The sequence below is a fragment of the Nesoenas mayeri genome, assembly GCF_963082525.1.
Source record: "Nesoenas mayeri genome assembly, chromosome: 3".
In the NCBI taxonomy this organism is placed as follows: domain Eukaryota; kingdom Metazoa; phylum Chordata; class Aves; order Columbiformes; family Columbidae; genus Nesoenas; species Nesoenas mayeri.
Genome location: NC_137544.1, coordinates 64,257,302 through 64,273,320, shown reverse-complemented (window position 1 = coordinate 64,273,320; position 16,019 = coordinate 64,257,302). Strand labels below are relative to the sequence as shown.

Sequence of the window (16,019 nt, the reverse complement as noted above, 5' to 3'; positions counted from 1 at the left end):
TCAGTTGAATGTCGTGGAAGTCACATAGACTGGCTGAATCTGAAGTGGAGCCTTAACCCACTGAAGTCCAGCAAAAATGTTCTTAGTGACTTCAGCAGGCACATAGCTGAGCTCTGAACTACATACAGAATCACTCTAAACTTAACATACTTAGATTCTTTTTTCTCCATCTGTAATAGTGCGGAAAGGATAGCAAGAAGCTTTCATAATAATCTTTAATTCAGATTGACTTTTCTTTCATGATGTAAAAAAAAATACTTTTTCATTAAGGATAAATCTGATAGTTATCAGGGAAACTCCACTTTCAAAGCCAAATTTTTAGAGCTTTAGAATAAAGCTGGCTGCAACCATATAGGTTAGTGCGTCTCCATAACAGTAAATAGTGTTTGGGAGTTAAATCAAGTGTCACTGTTTAGTCTTTCCTCTAGTAGGAGAGCAATGAGGTGCTTGGTAAATTTGAACGGTAATAAATATGAAACTGATAAAAACTAATACTCTTGTGACAAAGCATATAATTAAGCTGTGGAGCTCACTGCCTTAGGGTAGTGCGGCAAACAGTGAAATTTCAGAAAGGCTTAGACTTTTGTGTAATAAGAACATCTACAGCTGAATTAGATTTAAACCCATGATCTTTAAGGTAAGTAGTCAGATAAGCTTGGGGAAAAAATGGGAACATTTTCTTAATGATTGTCCATTGTGAAAGTGTTTTGCATCTTCCTCAGATATATCCTGCACTGATCACGGTTACAGCATCACAGGCTGGGTGTGTTATAGTCCAGTCTTTCTTTCACTGTTATGAATATGGGATGATGTTAATGGCTCCTTTTTCTCATCTGCTAGAAACAGTGCAGTTAGTGTGCACGATCCCTTTTCTGATGTAAGTGATTCAGCGTTCCCGAAGCGAAACTCTGTGACGCCAAATGCACCATACCAGCAGGGAATAAACATGCCAGATATGATGGGAAGGATGCCATATGAGCCGAATAAAGATCCTTTCGGTGGAATGAGAAAAGGTATTTTCTTTGTGGGAACTTAAGTATTCTTCCCTGCTTCTGTGTAATCAAGATGATGTTCTAGTCATCACAATGAGTTTTTTTACCTTGCTGGTTTTGCTATTGCTTAAATGGTATCCTTATAGCAAAAAGAGAGGTACAATGCAGTTGTGTTTCATTCTGGTCTGGTCATATTTTCCTCTCTTAGAGTCATACTGTTTATTTTAGACTTAACAGAATCCTAAGAATGTGTGTGGGAATACATTTCAGGAAATGGCATAAATTCATAGGGTTAGATTTTGTGCAATGCCGTATGTTTCTTGAGGGTGATTAGCTATTCTGCAAATGAGATGATGGACTTCAGTGTTAGAATGTGAAATGGTGAAGCAACATGCCTGGTTGTACTAGGGCTGAACTGGGAATTCACTGTGTGGAACTGAGCAAATCTCCTAGTGCTTTCTCAGTTTACATCTTTTCCATAATAGGAAAGCTGATTTTTTTTCTCACTTGGACAGCCTCTGTCAAAAGGTGATAAACACACTCAAAGTTTGCTTATTTTTAGAAAGCAAAAGTTAAAATTAATGTCAAACTCAACTCTTGTCCTTTGGGGCACTTAACCTACAGATGGTTTTGTGAATATTGTAAAATGTGCCTAAAATTAATCAATCTTGCATGCCTCATATATAGGAAAGTGGGATGAAAGGACACAAGCAGAGCTCACAATGGCTGCAAAGAGAAGAGTAGATGGAGGAGATGAAATTAAGAAAGTGGAAACTGAAAGGGAGCAAACAGGAGAAATGAGAAGAAGAGGCCCAGAGATAAGGGGAAGAGAGATACGTGATGAAGTGGGGAGATGCTTTAAAAGAGATAGTTATTCTGATGGTTGTTTTTTTTTTAAACCTTCCCTTTAAATCCTTTTGCCTGGACTAGGGACACTAGCATAACACAGTTGGAGGAAGGCAAAACCCTGTCTTAGATTCACTGTAGGTTTTATATCCATGAAAGATTAAGTGGGTTTATTGCAGTTTGTCATACATTTCACATTCATCCTGTTGAAATAGAAATATCTCTTTTCAGTATCTGCTATGAGGGACTAAAGGGTAGAGTCTCTTCCTCTATCTGTTTGGGGATTTATATCCGATATAGTGGTCAACATGCCTTTTCTTGGGCTTGTAGAATGTGCCCATCCTGCTCAAGAAGCTACAGTAGAATAAAGTAACCTTTCCATAACTAAATTATGGTATATATGTGTGTATGAGAGCTTTATGGGAAAAAGAAGAGAGCGATTCTGACAATTTTGTAATCCAAACTGGGGGATTTGCTTTCATCTGTTTTGTAAGGTTTATGTTTGCGGTTTGTGTTTGTGTTCATATTTAGCATTGTTTGGGGTGAAAAGAACAAGAACAAGTTCATGTTCAGCTATGGAGATCACAGGGAAGAAGCTGCCTGGTGCCTGATGAGCTTAGTTTCATAAGATGAGATTGCTTTCCTCTCTTGCAGTTCCTTAATATTATAACGATCATCTTACTAATGGTCCTACTTCATGTGTTTTCATCAGACCCTGGAGAGCTTGTCAGACACCAGCTAATTCTCCTTGGCAGTATTAGGGGTCTGAACATTATTTTAAAATACATCATTTAATGGAAAGATGTCTTCAAACACCCAGAATAATATATTTAATTTCCGTTACTCATGCAGTGCCTGGAAGCAATGAGCCTTTCATGACCCCTGGACAAATGCCTAACAGTGGAATACAAGATATGTACAACCAGAGCCCATCTGGAGCCATGTCCAACATGAGCATGAGCCAGCGACAGCAGTTCTCTTATGGAGGCTATGACAGGAGGTGAGTCAATCTCCAAGAAAAAGCAACGCCCATTAGTGAAAATTATCCTCTCTTTCCTCATTTCATTTTCACGTCGGACCTTGCAGAGAACATAGCAGCCTACATTTCCTACAGCATCTTACTAAATCATTGGGAGTCAAACCACTGCTAATGACCAAGTCTAGCTGTTCACACAAATTAATAAGGAGGAATTGTCACACCTTAGAAGTTGCTCAAGCTGCAGCAGATCAGCACGTGGGTGTATTTGACAGCTGCCTTCAGCTGGCAGCTGGGCTGGGCTGTGATGGCATAAAGTAGCACTTGAGTTAGTCTTCTGACCATGTTTTCACCTAAACAGTTGTTGGTGAGAGTTTTATGAAAAACACAATGCACAGCCCAAACATGTCTAGTTTGTGGTGTGTTGGTGAATTGCCTTTGGAGAGTCTGGCATCTGTTGTCTGAGTTGCAGGGGCACCAGTCTTGCAGTGTGTCCATCAGGACCCTCTTAAGTTTGTCTTTCAGTAAAGTGCACAAAATAAATTTGGTCCTCTTTTGTTTATCCCAGGAAAGGCTTTGGAAAAAAAATCTGTGAAATCACTGATGTCTAAGCATTGGTATAGCAAGCAGAGTGGTTTGGAAATGTTTGTATTATATTAAGTATTCCAGTAAGTTTTGCAGTTCTGGCTGTATTCCTACTTTTACTTTCATTAGGCTGTGTACTTTAGATTAACTTTTTGTTTCCTGGTGGTAGCCAAAGTGGTGCAGTGTGAGTCTGCTAAGTGTACCAGCAGAGTAGTTTTTAGTTAGTAGTTTACAGTAGTAGATGTGTAGAGTAACACAAGTGTAATCATGTTGTTCAACAGGTCACATTGCTGGGGACTCAGTGAGAGTGAGGGTTCCACTGGAAGGTCATAAGTCAAGAGAATGTTTTCTTTAAGGGGTGTGTTTTATTTTACTGGCAATTTTGTAGAATAAGTGCTTTTTACAGAATGAGGTTTCCTTTGTCATTTTTTAGGTCGGATCATGGGCTGGGTCCTGAAGGTAGTATGGGACCACCTGGTCAAAGCAACATGGTGCCTTCAAACAGTGACCCAAGCATGTACTCTCCTAATCGTTACCCTGGCCAGCAAAGGTGAACACTGATTTCTCTGTTCGTAATATCTGCAATAACCAGCTAATGAGAGCCAGCAGCCTCTGTGAGGGCACATAGACAGAATATGTGGCTTCTTGGTGTATTATTTCTCTTTTGCCTGTTCTTATTTAGGCTTTTACTGTTGGTTCAGTTTCAGGGGGGGAGGGCAGAGGCTTGGATGAATCAGTTGACTTTTTGTAGCCAGAGACTCACAGATGTTAGACAAGGAGTATACATCCTACCTTGAGTATCTCCTTGCCAACACTGAACTACAACATATTGTACAGGCCTAAGTTCTCCAGAGCAGCATTAAATGACACCACTTCTGAAGCTTCCACTAGTTCACCTGGCTTTTGGTTATCCTGTGGCTAACCAATTTAACATTTAGAAGGTGTTCCCTTATGTATGACATACATGTAGCTTTGTTGAGTTTTATCTTATTGCATGTACCATCTTGGACACCTATAGACAATTTCCATCAGCTATATTGTTCTTTTAACTGGCATTTAGGTAATTTCTCTCCATCCACATAATAATTCTAGGAGATACTGAACAGCTATTGCTTTCACTCTGGTCATCTCTCAAATAATGTGAGTTTTCTATGCTTTTGGGAAAAGTAGGTCCCATTAGTTCTTTTAACGTGTCAGGTTCCCCAGTCCTCTGTTTCTCTGACTCTCCCTGATACATTACTTCCATAATTGTACTCGAATAGTAGATGTGTTCTCACTGATAGTGTACAGAGAGGAATTACTGACATATTGGTCTGTGGTAGAGTGTTATTTTTCAGTGTTAATACTTTCCAAGTACTTCATTTCAGCAACCTAAATTTCATTCAGATATGCTAAAAATATTGCAGTTGCACTGTAGTGCTCCTCAGAGGTCTTAATGGCCACAGGTAAGTTTCCAAGTGCAATGCAACTCTGCCTCGTACATGTATGCTTCATTATGGAGCTTTAATTAAAAATTACTTGAACATTAGCAAAATTATGAGTACTGTTTTTACTCAATAATGGTGTATTTAGATGCTACATATTGTCATGAAATTTATACTCCTTTTTTTCACTGTCATCAGACTGAAATCACAATTTCACTTGAAAAGAGCAGTTAACTGTTGATTATATTCTTAAATAATCCAGAAAGTGTCTTGCTTGGAGACTGACTTGTTAAAAAATGAGAATTATGACTTGGAACCCTTGAGCTGTACATCAGATACTTTTCCACTTAAGATGGGTTCCTAGCACCTGCAGCTGCCTTCCTTACCTGTTTCCATTCCTGACTGGTACCTCTAAATCTCTCTGTTACATCTTCACTGCTCCTCCTTTCTTCTGTCTGCTTTTATCTCCTTCCTTCCGCTACCAGCTCCAGCAGAGCTTAGTACGTAAGGCTCAGGACCATACCACACTGTACCTTCACCTTGTTTCCAAATGGCAAATATCTTCAAGACGCAAGATCATCAGAGTACTTTTCCTGGTGGCTTAGAAATTCCAGCAGCTCTAAGTGTTGATTTGAATGCTTCATTTTAGGCATGAACCGTATGGGCAGCAGTATCCAGGACAAGGACCTCCCTCAGGACAGCCACCATATGGAGGACATCAACCTGGAATGTATCCACAGCAGCAGGTAGGAAAGGGGAAAACAGCTATAACGTTTGTTTAATAAATGTCACCCCTAAATTCTGTATACATTCAAAAATTTGTTTATACAATGTATGTCTTTTGGCACAGAGGTGGCCTGTAGTTCTGGTCAAAATCACAGCCCATATGGATAAGCAGTGTATGTGCAGCTATAGGAAAATGTGTTCATTACACTGGAAGAGTGTAAATTTTAACAGATGTTCTGTGGCTTTGGATGTGTATCAAGAGATTGTCCCAAGTTAATAACCAGCAGACTGGGAAAGCATAATTTGTAGGCTAGTAAAGTGATGGTGCCTCAATTCCAGAAATGAACAGGAAAGCTGCTTGCCTGGCAGGTTGAAGGGCCTTAACTTAATGTCATGCAGCCAAGTGAACCCAACAGAAAATTGGACCAAAGTAAAATGTGCAGCACTCTCAATTATTTAGAATGCTGTCGCGGGTCATATGAGATAACTATCTTTAATATAGATCAGATGGCATATTCCCCACGTTATCTCTAGTAACAGTATAGTACAAATACATGAGAGAGAACATCGTTAGTGTTAAAAATAGTTTAAATATGTGTAGTTCCAGTCTCCCTAACTTTGTAATAATTTTGACAATACAAATCATATTCATTAATAAGATTTTTTTTGTTGTTACATGTATCTTTAATACCTTGTGGGCAAAATTCTATCTTATAAGTCAATAGCAGAACTCCACTGACTTCAGAAGGATCAGCGTTTCATCCTGTGTGTTTCTAATTCATTTCTAGTCATACAATAATTGAAGTTAGCTTCCAAAATAGAAAGTACTTCCTTATAATACAAAAATAAAAATTTAAGCTAGCTTTCAGCCAATTTCAGATAGTCCTTTTCAGTTTGTGATACAGTTTTACTAGGGAATTTGAAAGGGGGAACCTAAAAGAGGGGATTTTAGGTTGCACTATACTGAAAATGTATATAAATTTCGATTTCAGAATTTCTTGCTTATCTCTTTGGTTCATAACATCTCTCTAACATAGCATAGTCAAGAAAACTTTTGTTGTTCTTTATGATGAGCATATGCTAGCAGACTAGGTGATTTAGTGGGGATAGCCAAGATATATTGCAGAACATTTTATAATATTCCATGGTAACGTATGCAGAGAATATATTAACTACATGTTCATTTAAGCAAGGAGACAGCTAGAATTTGTAAAATTGTATTTGGCCCTGTCCTTAGTGCTGTTTATATGCTTTGTACAATGACTCTTGAATGTAAAATGCATTAATGCAAAAAAGCAGTGAAGAGTGAAAGGCAAGGAGGCTGGCTGACCTCAGCCTCTCCCTCCCATTCCCATAGGATTCCACTTCTTCATTTAGCTAGAGATTAGGTTGCCACTAGCTTATTTTCAGTTTTCTAAATCTCACTCCACAGTGGTACAGGAAGAATGTGAAAAATGACCCTTTCGAAGCTCTATTTACAACCTGAAGGCCAGGGAATGACCTGGGAAGGAGGTGCTTGGAGCCTGAACTCCTGGGGCTAATGAAGCACTTGAGCTAGGTTTTTCAATTCCTGTACGAATGCTTGTACCCTGAGAGCTATTACACAGCAGGTGACCTGTGTTGGTGTCTTTTTGTCCTTTGTGAGGGCTCAGAATTCCACATCCCCGGTGGAGAGAGACACATTGTGCAGCCTTAGTCTCCTGCCAAACCTTTATGCAGGAGAGGGAGTTCAGGTGCATCACTGTCCTCAGCCCTGCTTGCCATTAGGCCTGTTGCCACTATGAATACAAGGGCACGGAACTGCTTTTATGAAGGCACATGCTTCATTCCCAAGGGTCTTTCTTCAAGCGCTCTGAGTCACTGTGGCAAAACAAACACCGGTTTTTTAGGTGTGGCAACTACCAAGTCAGTTCTTGATGTATAAATTGGCCCCAGGGGTGGAATTTACTACAGCAAGTAGTTTATGTAAGGCTGAAGATAGGTATTTCTCAGATAGCCAGACAGCTCTATAACAAGTTTTTTAAAAAAATACTTTTATGCAATACAGTAGTTGTGGTTTTATGTGCACCAAAGCTGGAAGATGATTTTATGAATCCCAGAGCTGTTTTAACTGACGGGCATTGAATACATACAGAATTTTATCTGATCTTAACTCTAGTACCTTAGTATACATTGTGCAATGTGACTGAGCTACAGTTTCCGAGGGAGCCATAACTTTGAATTTGCCATAGATCATATATTCAAAAATCACCCATTTAATTCACATTTTTTGCTTCAGAGCACTCGGTGTGGTTTGAACTGTAGAGCAAACTCCCACAGGAACTAAGGACCGCTGCAAACCTTACCACCTTCCCCTTAAACTGCAACATCTTTTTTTGTTCTGCCATCTTAAACATAAATACATACAAGCTTGTATGATTTAAAAACACCTCAGCTCTGCCCAAGGCAAAACATCTTTCCTCACACAATATTCCCCACTTGAGAGGGTGAGAAGCAAAAGAGGAGTAAACCATAGGTGGCAGTTACATTGCTGAATTCATTCCTGATCAGCAGGGTAAGAACCTGCATAAACTAAACCAGAATGTTTGGACGTGACCGTTTGCTGTAATAATCTCACAGTAAATTAAATGCGATTAAAATGATTTGGGAAGAAGGACAGTTGCCCAAACAGGACAATGTTCCTGGGAATCACACATAGTGGCAAATGCAGCAGATGTTTTCTCCTACTGATAATTTGCTGTGTGTAGCCTATGCCCTGTCGTAAGATCCAGTGTTTCAGACATGCATGCTTGCAGCATGTCTTGTAATTTTAAGATTTTATTCAGCGCTTGTCTCTTGAGAAGATCCACTGAGCAGTTTTTATTTAAGATTTTTCTTCTTAGTAGACTAAGCATAAAAAATAAGTGAAAATATTGTAGTTGGTGAGGACCATTGCCTTTTTGATGCATCTCTGAAATGACCAGTGGAATTTAATCTGACAGATAGTAAAGGGAAAGGGAAAAAATGAGACTAAGCACAAGAAAATTTAGCCCAAGGATAAGTTTCCTCTTAGTATTAAAAGCACAGCAAAACAGAGGCTTAAAAAGAAAGCCCTGGATCAAGCATAACCGTAGCACTGCATGCCTGACTTTGGAATCGGCATGATTCCTCTAGATCCTCTAGAACCCAACAAGGGTTGGACTTGATGATCTCTGAGGTCTTTTCCAACCCAGTCGATTCTGTGATTCTGTGATCTAAGCACCTTCACCTTTTTAAATGAGCTTTCATCCAGGATGTTTGTATTGTGTATGGTGTAAAAGTGACACTTTTTCTTTCCAAATTTTTTTTCAGAACTATAAGCGACACATGGATGGCATGTATGGGCCTCCAGCCAAACGCCATGAAGGGGATATGTATAACATGCAGTATGGCAACCAGCAACAGGAAATGTATAACCAGTACAGCAACGCGTACTCGGGGCCTGACAGGAGGCCCATGCAGGGACAGTATCCATATCCATATAACAGGGAGAGGATGCAGGGCCCAGGACAAATGCAGCAGCATGGAATACCTCCCCAGATGATTGGTGGCCCCATGCAGTCATCATCCTCCAGTGAAGGACCTCAGCAGAACATGTGGCCAACACGAAATGATATGCCTTACCCTTACCAGAATAGGCAAGGTCCAGGAGGCCCTGCACAGGCCCCACCATATCCAGGGATGAATCGCACTGACGATATGATGGTACCTGACCAGAGGATAAACCATGAGAGTCAGTGGCCTTCTCATGTCAACCAGCGTCAGCCTTCTTATATGTCATCCTCAGCCTCCATGCAGCCTATCACTAGACCTCCTCAGTCATCCTACCAGACGCCACCCTCTATGCCAAACCACATCTCTAGAGCTCCAAGTCCAGCATCCTTCCAGCGCTCTTTGGAAAACCGTATGTCTCCAAGCAAGTCTCCTTTCCTACCCTCCATGAAGATGCAGAAGGTTCTACCCACAGTTCCAGTGTCGCAGGTCACAGGACCTCCACCTCAACCACCACCGATAAGGCGAGAAATTACTTTCCCCCCAGGCTCTGTAGAAGCATCCCAACCAGTCTTAAAACCAAGACGAAAGATTACCTCAAAAGATATTGGTAAGCATCAAAGCAAAAAACAAATACCAAAATAGATTGGGAGAAAGGGACTTTGATTTTCTTCTGCATTTCAAGACTATTTTGACAAATAGTTAGCTTTGGTAACTGTAATGTGATTGCCTTCAATAAAAATGTAATAACATATGCAACAGTGAGGATGGTAGGTAGAACTCATCCCAGACAATCTGTCATGAAATGGAAGTAATATTTTACATGGAGACCTGAGGACTCTAGAAATGCATTAAAAATGAAGTTTGTCTCAGGTTTCCAAGTGATCTGTGTTGAAAGGTCCTTCAGAATGTCTGTTAAATCACCAGTGCAGCATGTAGCTAAGCAAAGCTTTCTGTGTTCTTGTTCCATGGAAGCTCATGCTCTTCTGCCTTCTATAGTCTCTGCCTCTCTTAAATGGCCTATTTATTCATTCCAAATTACTAGTCATGTTTGTTTCTCCTCCTGTTCTTTCCCAAGTATCTTCTTATCTTGAATTCCTGTTACATTTCATACATCCAAGCTCTTATACTTCAAGTTCCCACACTCCTGACAGAGTGTTCTACCTTTATTTACTGATTACATGGTTTAGTCAACTTCTCTTAAGTTCGTAAAATTATTTTGGCTTCAGCAAAGACAGGAAGAATGGCCCTATTAGTATATTCTGCAGTATTAAGGCTAAGCAGTTACAGAGAAATTGAACAGGACTAACTGGTGAAATCAGGGTCTTGAGCGGTGTTTCAGTAACTATTTCATTTAAATTCTGCATCCTCAAAATGTCGTCATTTGATCTTTCAGAACTCATTAACGGTCTCCAAGGATGCACTAATGCTGTTGTATTTCTCCTCCTTTCTTTCTAGTAACTCCTGAAGCCTGGAGAGTGATGATGTCTCTTAAATCTGGTCTTTTGGCTGAAAGTACCTGGGCGCTAGACACTATTAATATTCTTCTATATGATGACAGCACTGTTGCTACTTTCAACCTATCTCAGGTAGGTGGGAAAGCAGTATATTTCTCAACTTTCCAAGAAAAGAAAAATGAAGTAAGATACCTAGACACAAGGGCTGAAGTCCTTTATAATTGATTGTAATTAACATAGATTTGAATATTGCAAAACTTCCCTTTTTATGGTTGGTAACAGTGAACAACAAGAGAGAGCTTTAGAGCGAATAAGGGTAATAACGAGCCTGAAAGAAGAGTATGTCTTGTAAGAAGGAGCATGTAGGAATACAGGAATTGTAGCACTGACAGGAGACTAATGTGTAAATTCACACTCATGATAGTACAAGGACAATCCTAGAAAACAGTGATATGTTAGTAATCTTGCTTAACTTGCATTTCCATAAAAGGCTTTGCGGAACTATATTGATTTGAGGCTGTGGAATTTTTTTAATTACTTATTTTCTGTTTGGTTTCTTCTTCCAGTAAATTAAGTCTGCACAGAAATACCAGATTGACAAATTAAAAGCTGAAAGTCACTGTCTGTCCACAAGATGCAAGTAACACAGGATTTAACAGTGTATGCTTTTGCCTCACTACCTCCCAGCATTTTTCAGTCCTGCTCTAACTGGTGGCCTGCTAGGTGGTAGTAATAGATGACAGGCTGACAATGCACATCATCTCAAATTTGTGCAAATTAAATATTAAGTTTCTCTACTTCATTCATTCTTTGGTTACTAATAGTGTAACTCATCATTTTTAAATATAATGACCTTTTTTTTTTTAAATACAGACACAAATGGTACATTTCATCCCACCTAACTTTAGAACTAGGGATATCTATAGCATGATTCATTTCATCCTAAAGTAGACATCTAAAATAGGTCAGATGACTCATACCCTAGAAATGGCCTGCAAAAGACTATTGATTATAAAAGGAATCTAGACAATTAGGTTAGGTGTGTTAACTGTTGCAGGTGTTTGAAGTTAAGTTAGGTGATTCCCCCTCACAATTATATTAGAAATTACATTAATACACCCTGTGCAAGTTGCACAGAATACCAGACGTATTTGAAATGTATATATTTTTTATTACTTTTGCCTTGGACTCTATTTCCAGTGGCAGTCAGGCCTCTGTATGTTGACTGATAATTCCTGCAGTTCAGAAGCATCAGTATGTTCTTAATTCTTCAAGGGTTTGGCAATTGTAGGAGAATACAGAACAGACAAAAGGATACATTTTGCTGAAAACCTACTAGGCTACAATTAAAAAAAAAAAAAAGCCAGAATACAATTTCATCATAACAGCAAAGAATTTGTAATAATAAAGCCATTGAGGGTAAATGAATGCCAAGTCCAACTACTGCCTTCCCTAAGAAAGTGATTGCAAGTTGATTAAGAGGACTAAACATAAATGCAAACTGTTTCTGAAGGGTGCCTTGCAGCACCAGGCTCCAAAAATGATGTTTAAATGTTGCCAGGCAAAAATGGAACTATTGCAATAGAGATGGGATATTAAGCTGGGATGTCAGTACCTAGACCCTGGAGAGCAGATTCCTACAGGGCAGTTGGTTTCAGAGACTAAGAGAGACAAAGTAGAAGAGTAAGAATTGTAAACCTTAGGCATCTAATTAAAGTACAGATCCGAAAAACTAAGGGAGTTAGAAACGTCAGTACTGTGTACAGCAAGTGAAGAATACTAAACACTTCGAAAGGGACAGAACAGCTAGGCTAGGAGTCTGCTGTAGCTTAAAGGAGACATACGAATATAGTTCTGTACTTCTCATAGCTGTTACAGTTCAAGAAAACGGAGCCGTGATAGTTTGACATTAGATACTGTTTGGACAGACACTAGAAGAATTTCTTTTGATTAACTTGTGAAATGCCAGACCTAGCCACAGGTCCACAGCAGGAGGAGGGAAATATTCACAGATGTATGCATCCACGTTCCTAAAAAATTTCCTTGCAGATGAAAATATTTATCTGATTTTTATGTTCTTTCTTCTCCCCTCAGTTGTCTGGATTTCTTGAGCTTTTAGTAGAATATTTTAGAAAATGCCTGATTGACATTTTTGGAATCCTTATGGAATATGAAGTGGGAGATCCAGGCCACAAAGCACTTGATCACAAAGCAGCCAAGAAAGATGATAGCCAGTCCTTGGCAGAGGTTACTGGAAAAGAGGAGAGTGATGAATGTATTGACTATTTTGATGAAGATGAGGAGGAAGGGGAGGATGAAAAGGTAGAAGGAGAAGAAAAGAGCATTGTTTTTTCCACTCCTGGTGCCATTGCTGATCCAAGTGAGAGGCCAAAACAAGCCAGTAAATTTGACAAGCTGCCAATAAAGATTGTGAAGAAAAATAATCTCTTCGTTGTTGACCGATCTGACAAACTTGGACGCGTTCAGGAATTTGATAGTGGACTTCTCCACTGGCAGCTTGGCGGTGGTGACACAACTGAGCATATCCAGACTCACTTTGAAAGCAAGATGGAGATTCCTCCACGCAGGAAAGCCCCTCCTCCCTTGAACTCTCCTAGCAAAAAGAAGGACCTCGAGGGGAAAGGTGAATCTGAGGAACAACAAGAAAAAAGTATAACAGCAACCATTGATGATGTCCTCTCAGCTCGTCCTGGAGCATTGCCTGAAGACTCCAACTCCAGTTCCCAAACAGAGAGCAGTAAATTTCCCTTTGGGATCCATCAAGCCAAAAGCCACCGGAATATTAAACTGCTAGAGGATGAGCCAAGGAGCCGGGATGAGACTCCTCTATGCACCATAACTCACTGGCAAGACTCCTTGGCCAAACGCTGCATCTGTGTGTCAAATATTGTCCGTAGCTTGTCCTTTGTGCCTGGCAATGACACCGAAATGTCCAAACATCCAGGCTTGGTGCTGATCCTGGGGAAGCTGATCCTCCTTCACCATGAGCATCCAGAAAGAAAGCGAGCACCGCAGACTTACGAGAAAGAAGAAGAGGAGGACAAAGGGGTGGCCTGCAGCAAGGATGAGTGGTGGTGGGACTGCCTCGAGGTCTTGAGGGATAATACATTGGTCACATTAGCCAACATTTCTGGGCAGCTAGACTTGTCTGCTTACACAGAAAGCATCTGTTTGCCAATTTTGGATGGCTTGCTGCACTGGATGGTGTGCCCGTCTGCGGAGGCACAGGATCCTTTTCCGACCGTGGGGCCCAACTCAGTTCTTTCGCCTCAGAGACTTGTGCTGGAGACCCTGTGTAAGCTCAGTATCCAGGACAATAATGTGGACCTTATCTTGGCCACCCCCCCATTCAGTCGTCAGGAGAAACTCTACGCTACTTTAGTTAGGTACGTCGGGGACCGCAAAAACCCGGTCTGCCGAGAAATGTCCATGGCGCTCTTATCGAACCTTGCCCAGGGGGACACATTAGCAGCAAGGGCAATAGCTGTGCAGAAGGGAAGCATCGGAAACTTGATAAGCTTCCTGGAGGATGGGGTCACCATGGCCCAGTACCAGCAGAGCCAGCATAACCTCATGCACATGCAGCCTCCGCCCCTGGAGCCGCCTAGCGTAGACATGATGTGCAGGGCAGCCAAGGCCTTGCTGGCCATGGCACGAGTGGACGAGAACCGCTCGGAGTTCCTATTGCACGAGGGTCGTTTGCTGGATATCTCAATATCTGCTGTCCTGAACTCTCTGGTTGCATCTGTCATCTGTGATGTACTTTTTCAGATTGGACAGTTATGACATAAGTGAGAAGCCAAGCATGTGTGAGTGGAGATTAGAGGGTCACATATAACTGGCTGTTTTCTGTTCTTGTTTATCCAACGTAGGAAGAAGGAAAAAAAACAAAAAAGAATCTTTGCTCCTCTGCCCCATTCACTATTTACCAATTGGGAATTAAAGAAATTATTAATTTGAACAGTTATGAAATTAATATTTGCTGTCTATGTGTATAAGTACATCTTTTTATTTTATTTTTTTTTTAACCAAAGTTGCTGTCTAGTACATTCAAAGGTCACTTTTTTTTCCATAGACTATCCTTTTCAATGTTCTTTTCCATGTTTGTATTGCATATTTTTGGGAAGCGAACTAGTGACTTTTTAAAGAAAAAAATGTTATGGCGAACCATTGTATGATGGAAAAAGAAATCTCACCACTTTGAAACAAAAAGGTGAAAAATAACCAACATACCAAGTTCCTGTGTGTTTTATTTTTTCAAATAAGGAAAAAATAATAAAAAAAAAAGATAAAAAGAACCAACCAACCAACCTTGTATACCATCACCCAAAGCTCTGTGCAATAGAAGATGCTAGTGATGTAGGTGTTAGGGGATCAAGGAGGGTGTCAGTCAGTAGTCAAAATCCAAAACCATCCTGGTTTCTCCTCAGGAGAAGTGGTTACATATTAGGCTAGGAGCAAAACAAAACAAAAACGTTCAAAGATTTTTAAACAAAACCTGATGATAAACATCAATTGCTTCCTCACCAGAACTGTCTTGTCTACATGTGGTTTTTTTGACCTTCCACAAGGACAGTTCTTCACAATTCCTTTAATCATTTTTTAAAATATTTTTTTATTGCCTAAGGGCCGTGATGTATATAGAAGTTGTACATTAAACATACCCTCATTTTTTTTTTTAGTACAAAGTTTTTAGTTTCTTTTTCATGATGTGGTATCTACAAAGTGATAGTAGAATTATCTTTTCTTTCATTTGGGCCATATCTCAAAAAAATAATTAAAAAAAGAAAAAAAAAGAAAAAAGAAAAAACCCAACACAGAAAACCAACAACTGAGGGTAATGTACAAGTTTCTGTATGTATAAAGTCATGCTCTATTTCGGGAGAGCAGCCGATCACAATTTGCTTTATAAATCAAGGTGTGGAAATGGTTACGTATGGATTGATCTAAGAAAATGGTTACCAGTCTACAGACAAAAACATATATACGGGAAAAAAAAAAGGAAGAAACACAACTTCAAAGATTTTTCAGTGACAAGAATCTGCATTTGTATTTCAAGATAATGTAGTTAAAAAAGAAAAAACTTGATGTAAATTCCTCCTTTTCCTCTGGCTTAATGAATTTCATTTATTCAGTATAAAATCTTTATATGTTCCACATGTTAAGAATAAATGTACATTAAATCTTGTTAAGCACTGTGATGGGTGTTCTTGAATAATGTTCTAGTTACAGTGTGGGATATCAGAAAGCAAACTTATTACAAGAAAGAGCAATAATGATTATTCTCTTTCCCCTACTTTATTATTATGATCTTCAAAAATATTATGCTATTGTATTGCGGAAAGTTGCTCTCCTTTTAGAAAAGCCTTCTCACATCACAGAGAAGCGTGTTCATTATTATTTGTAAAGCCACGGAGCCTCAAAGGGGAAGACATGGCTGGCAAGTGACAGTTCTGACTATGCAGGTATCCAGCCTCCATGT

At 39.7% G+C, this 16,019-nt stretch overlaps 1 protein-coding gene across 1 annotated transcript in view; it reads left to right on the top strand.

The window, feature by feature from the left end:
• Positions 1 to 15,640, top strand: part of ARID1B (AT-rich interaction domain 1B) — a gene marked incomplete at its 5' end in the record, with an annotated part of 326,929 nt that extends 311,289 nt beyond the window's left edge. The window contains 6 exons of the mRNA XM_080342352.1: positions 841 to 1,013; positions 2,691 to 2,838; positions 5,473 to 5,569; positions 8,880 to 9,669; positions 10,518 to 10,648; positions 12,611 to 15,640. Coding sequence (XP_080198478.1) covers positions 841 to 1,013; positions 2,691 to 2,838; positions 5,473 to 5,569; positions 8,880 to 9,669; positions 10,518 to 10,648; positions 12,611 to 14,323 — 3,052 coding nt within the window. The 3' untranslated portion in view covers positions 14,324 to 15,640. The remainder of the gene's footprint in view (positions 1 to 840; positions 1,014 to 2,690; positions 2,839 to 5,472; positions 5,570 to 8,879; positions 9,670 to 10,517; positions 10,649 to 12,610) is intronic.
• Positions 15,641 to 16,019: the final 379 nt, after the last annotated feature.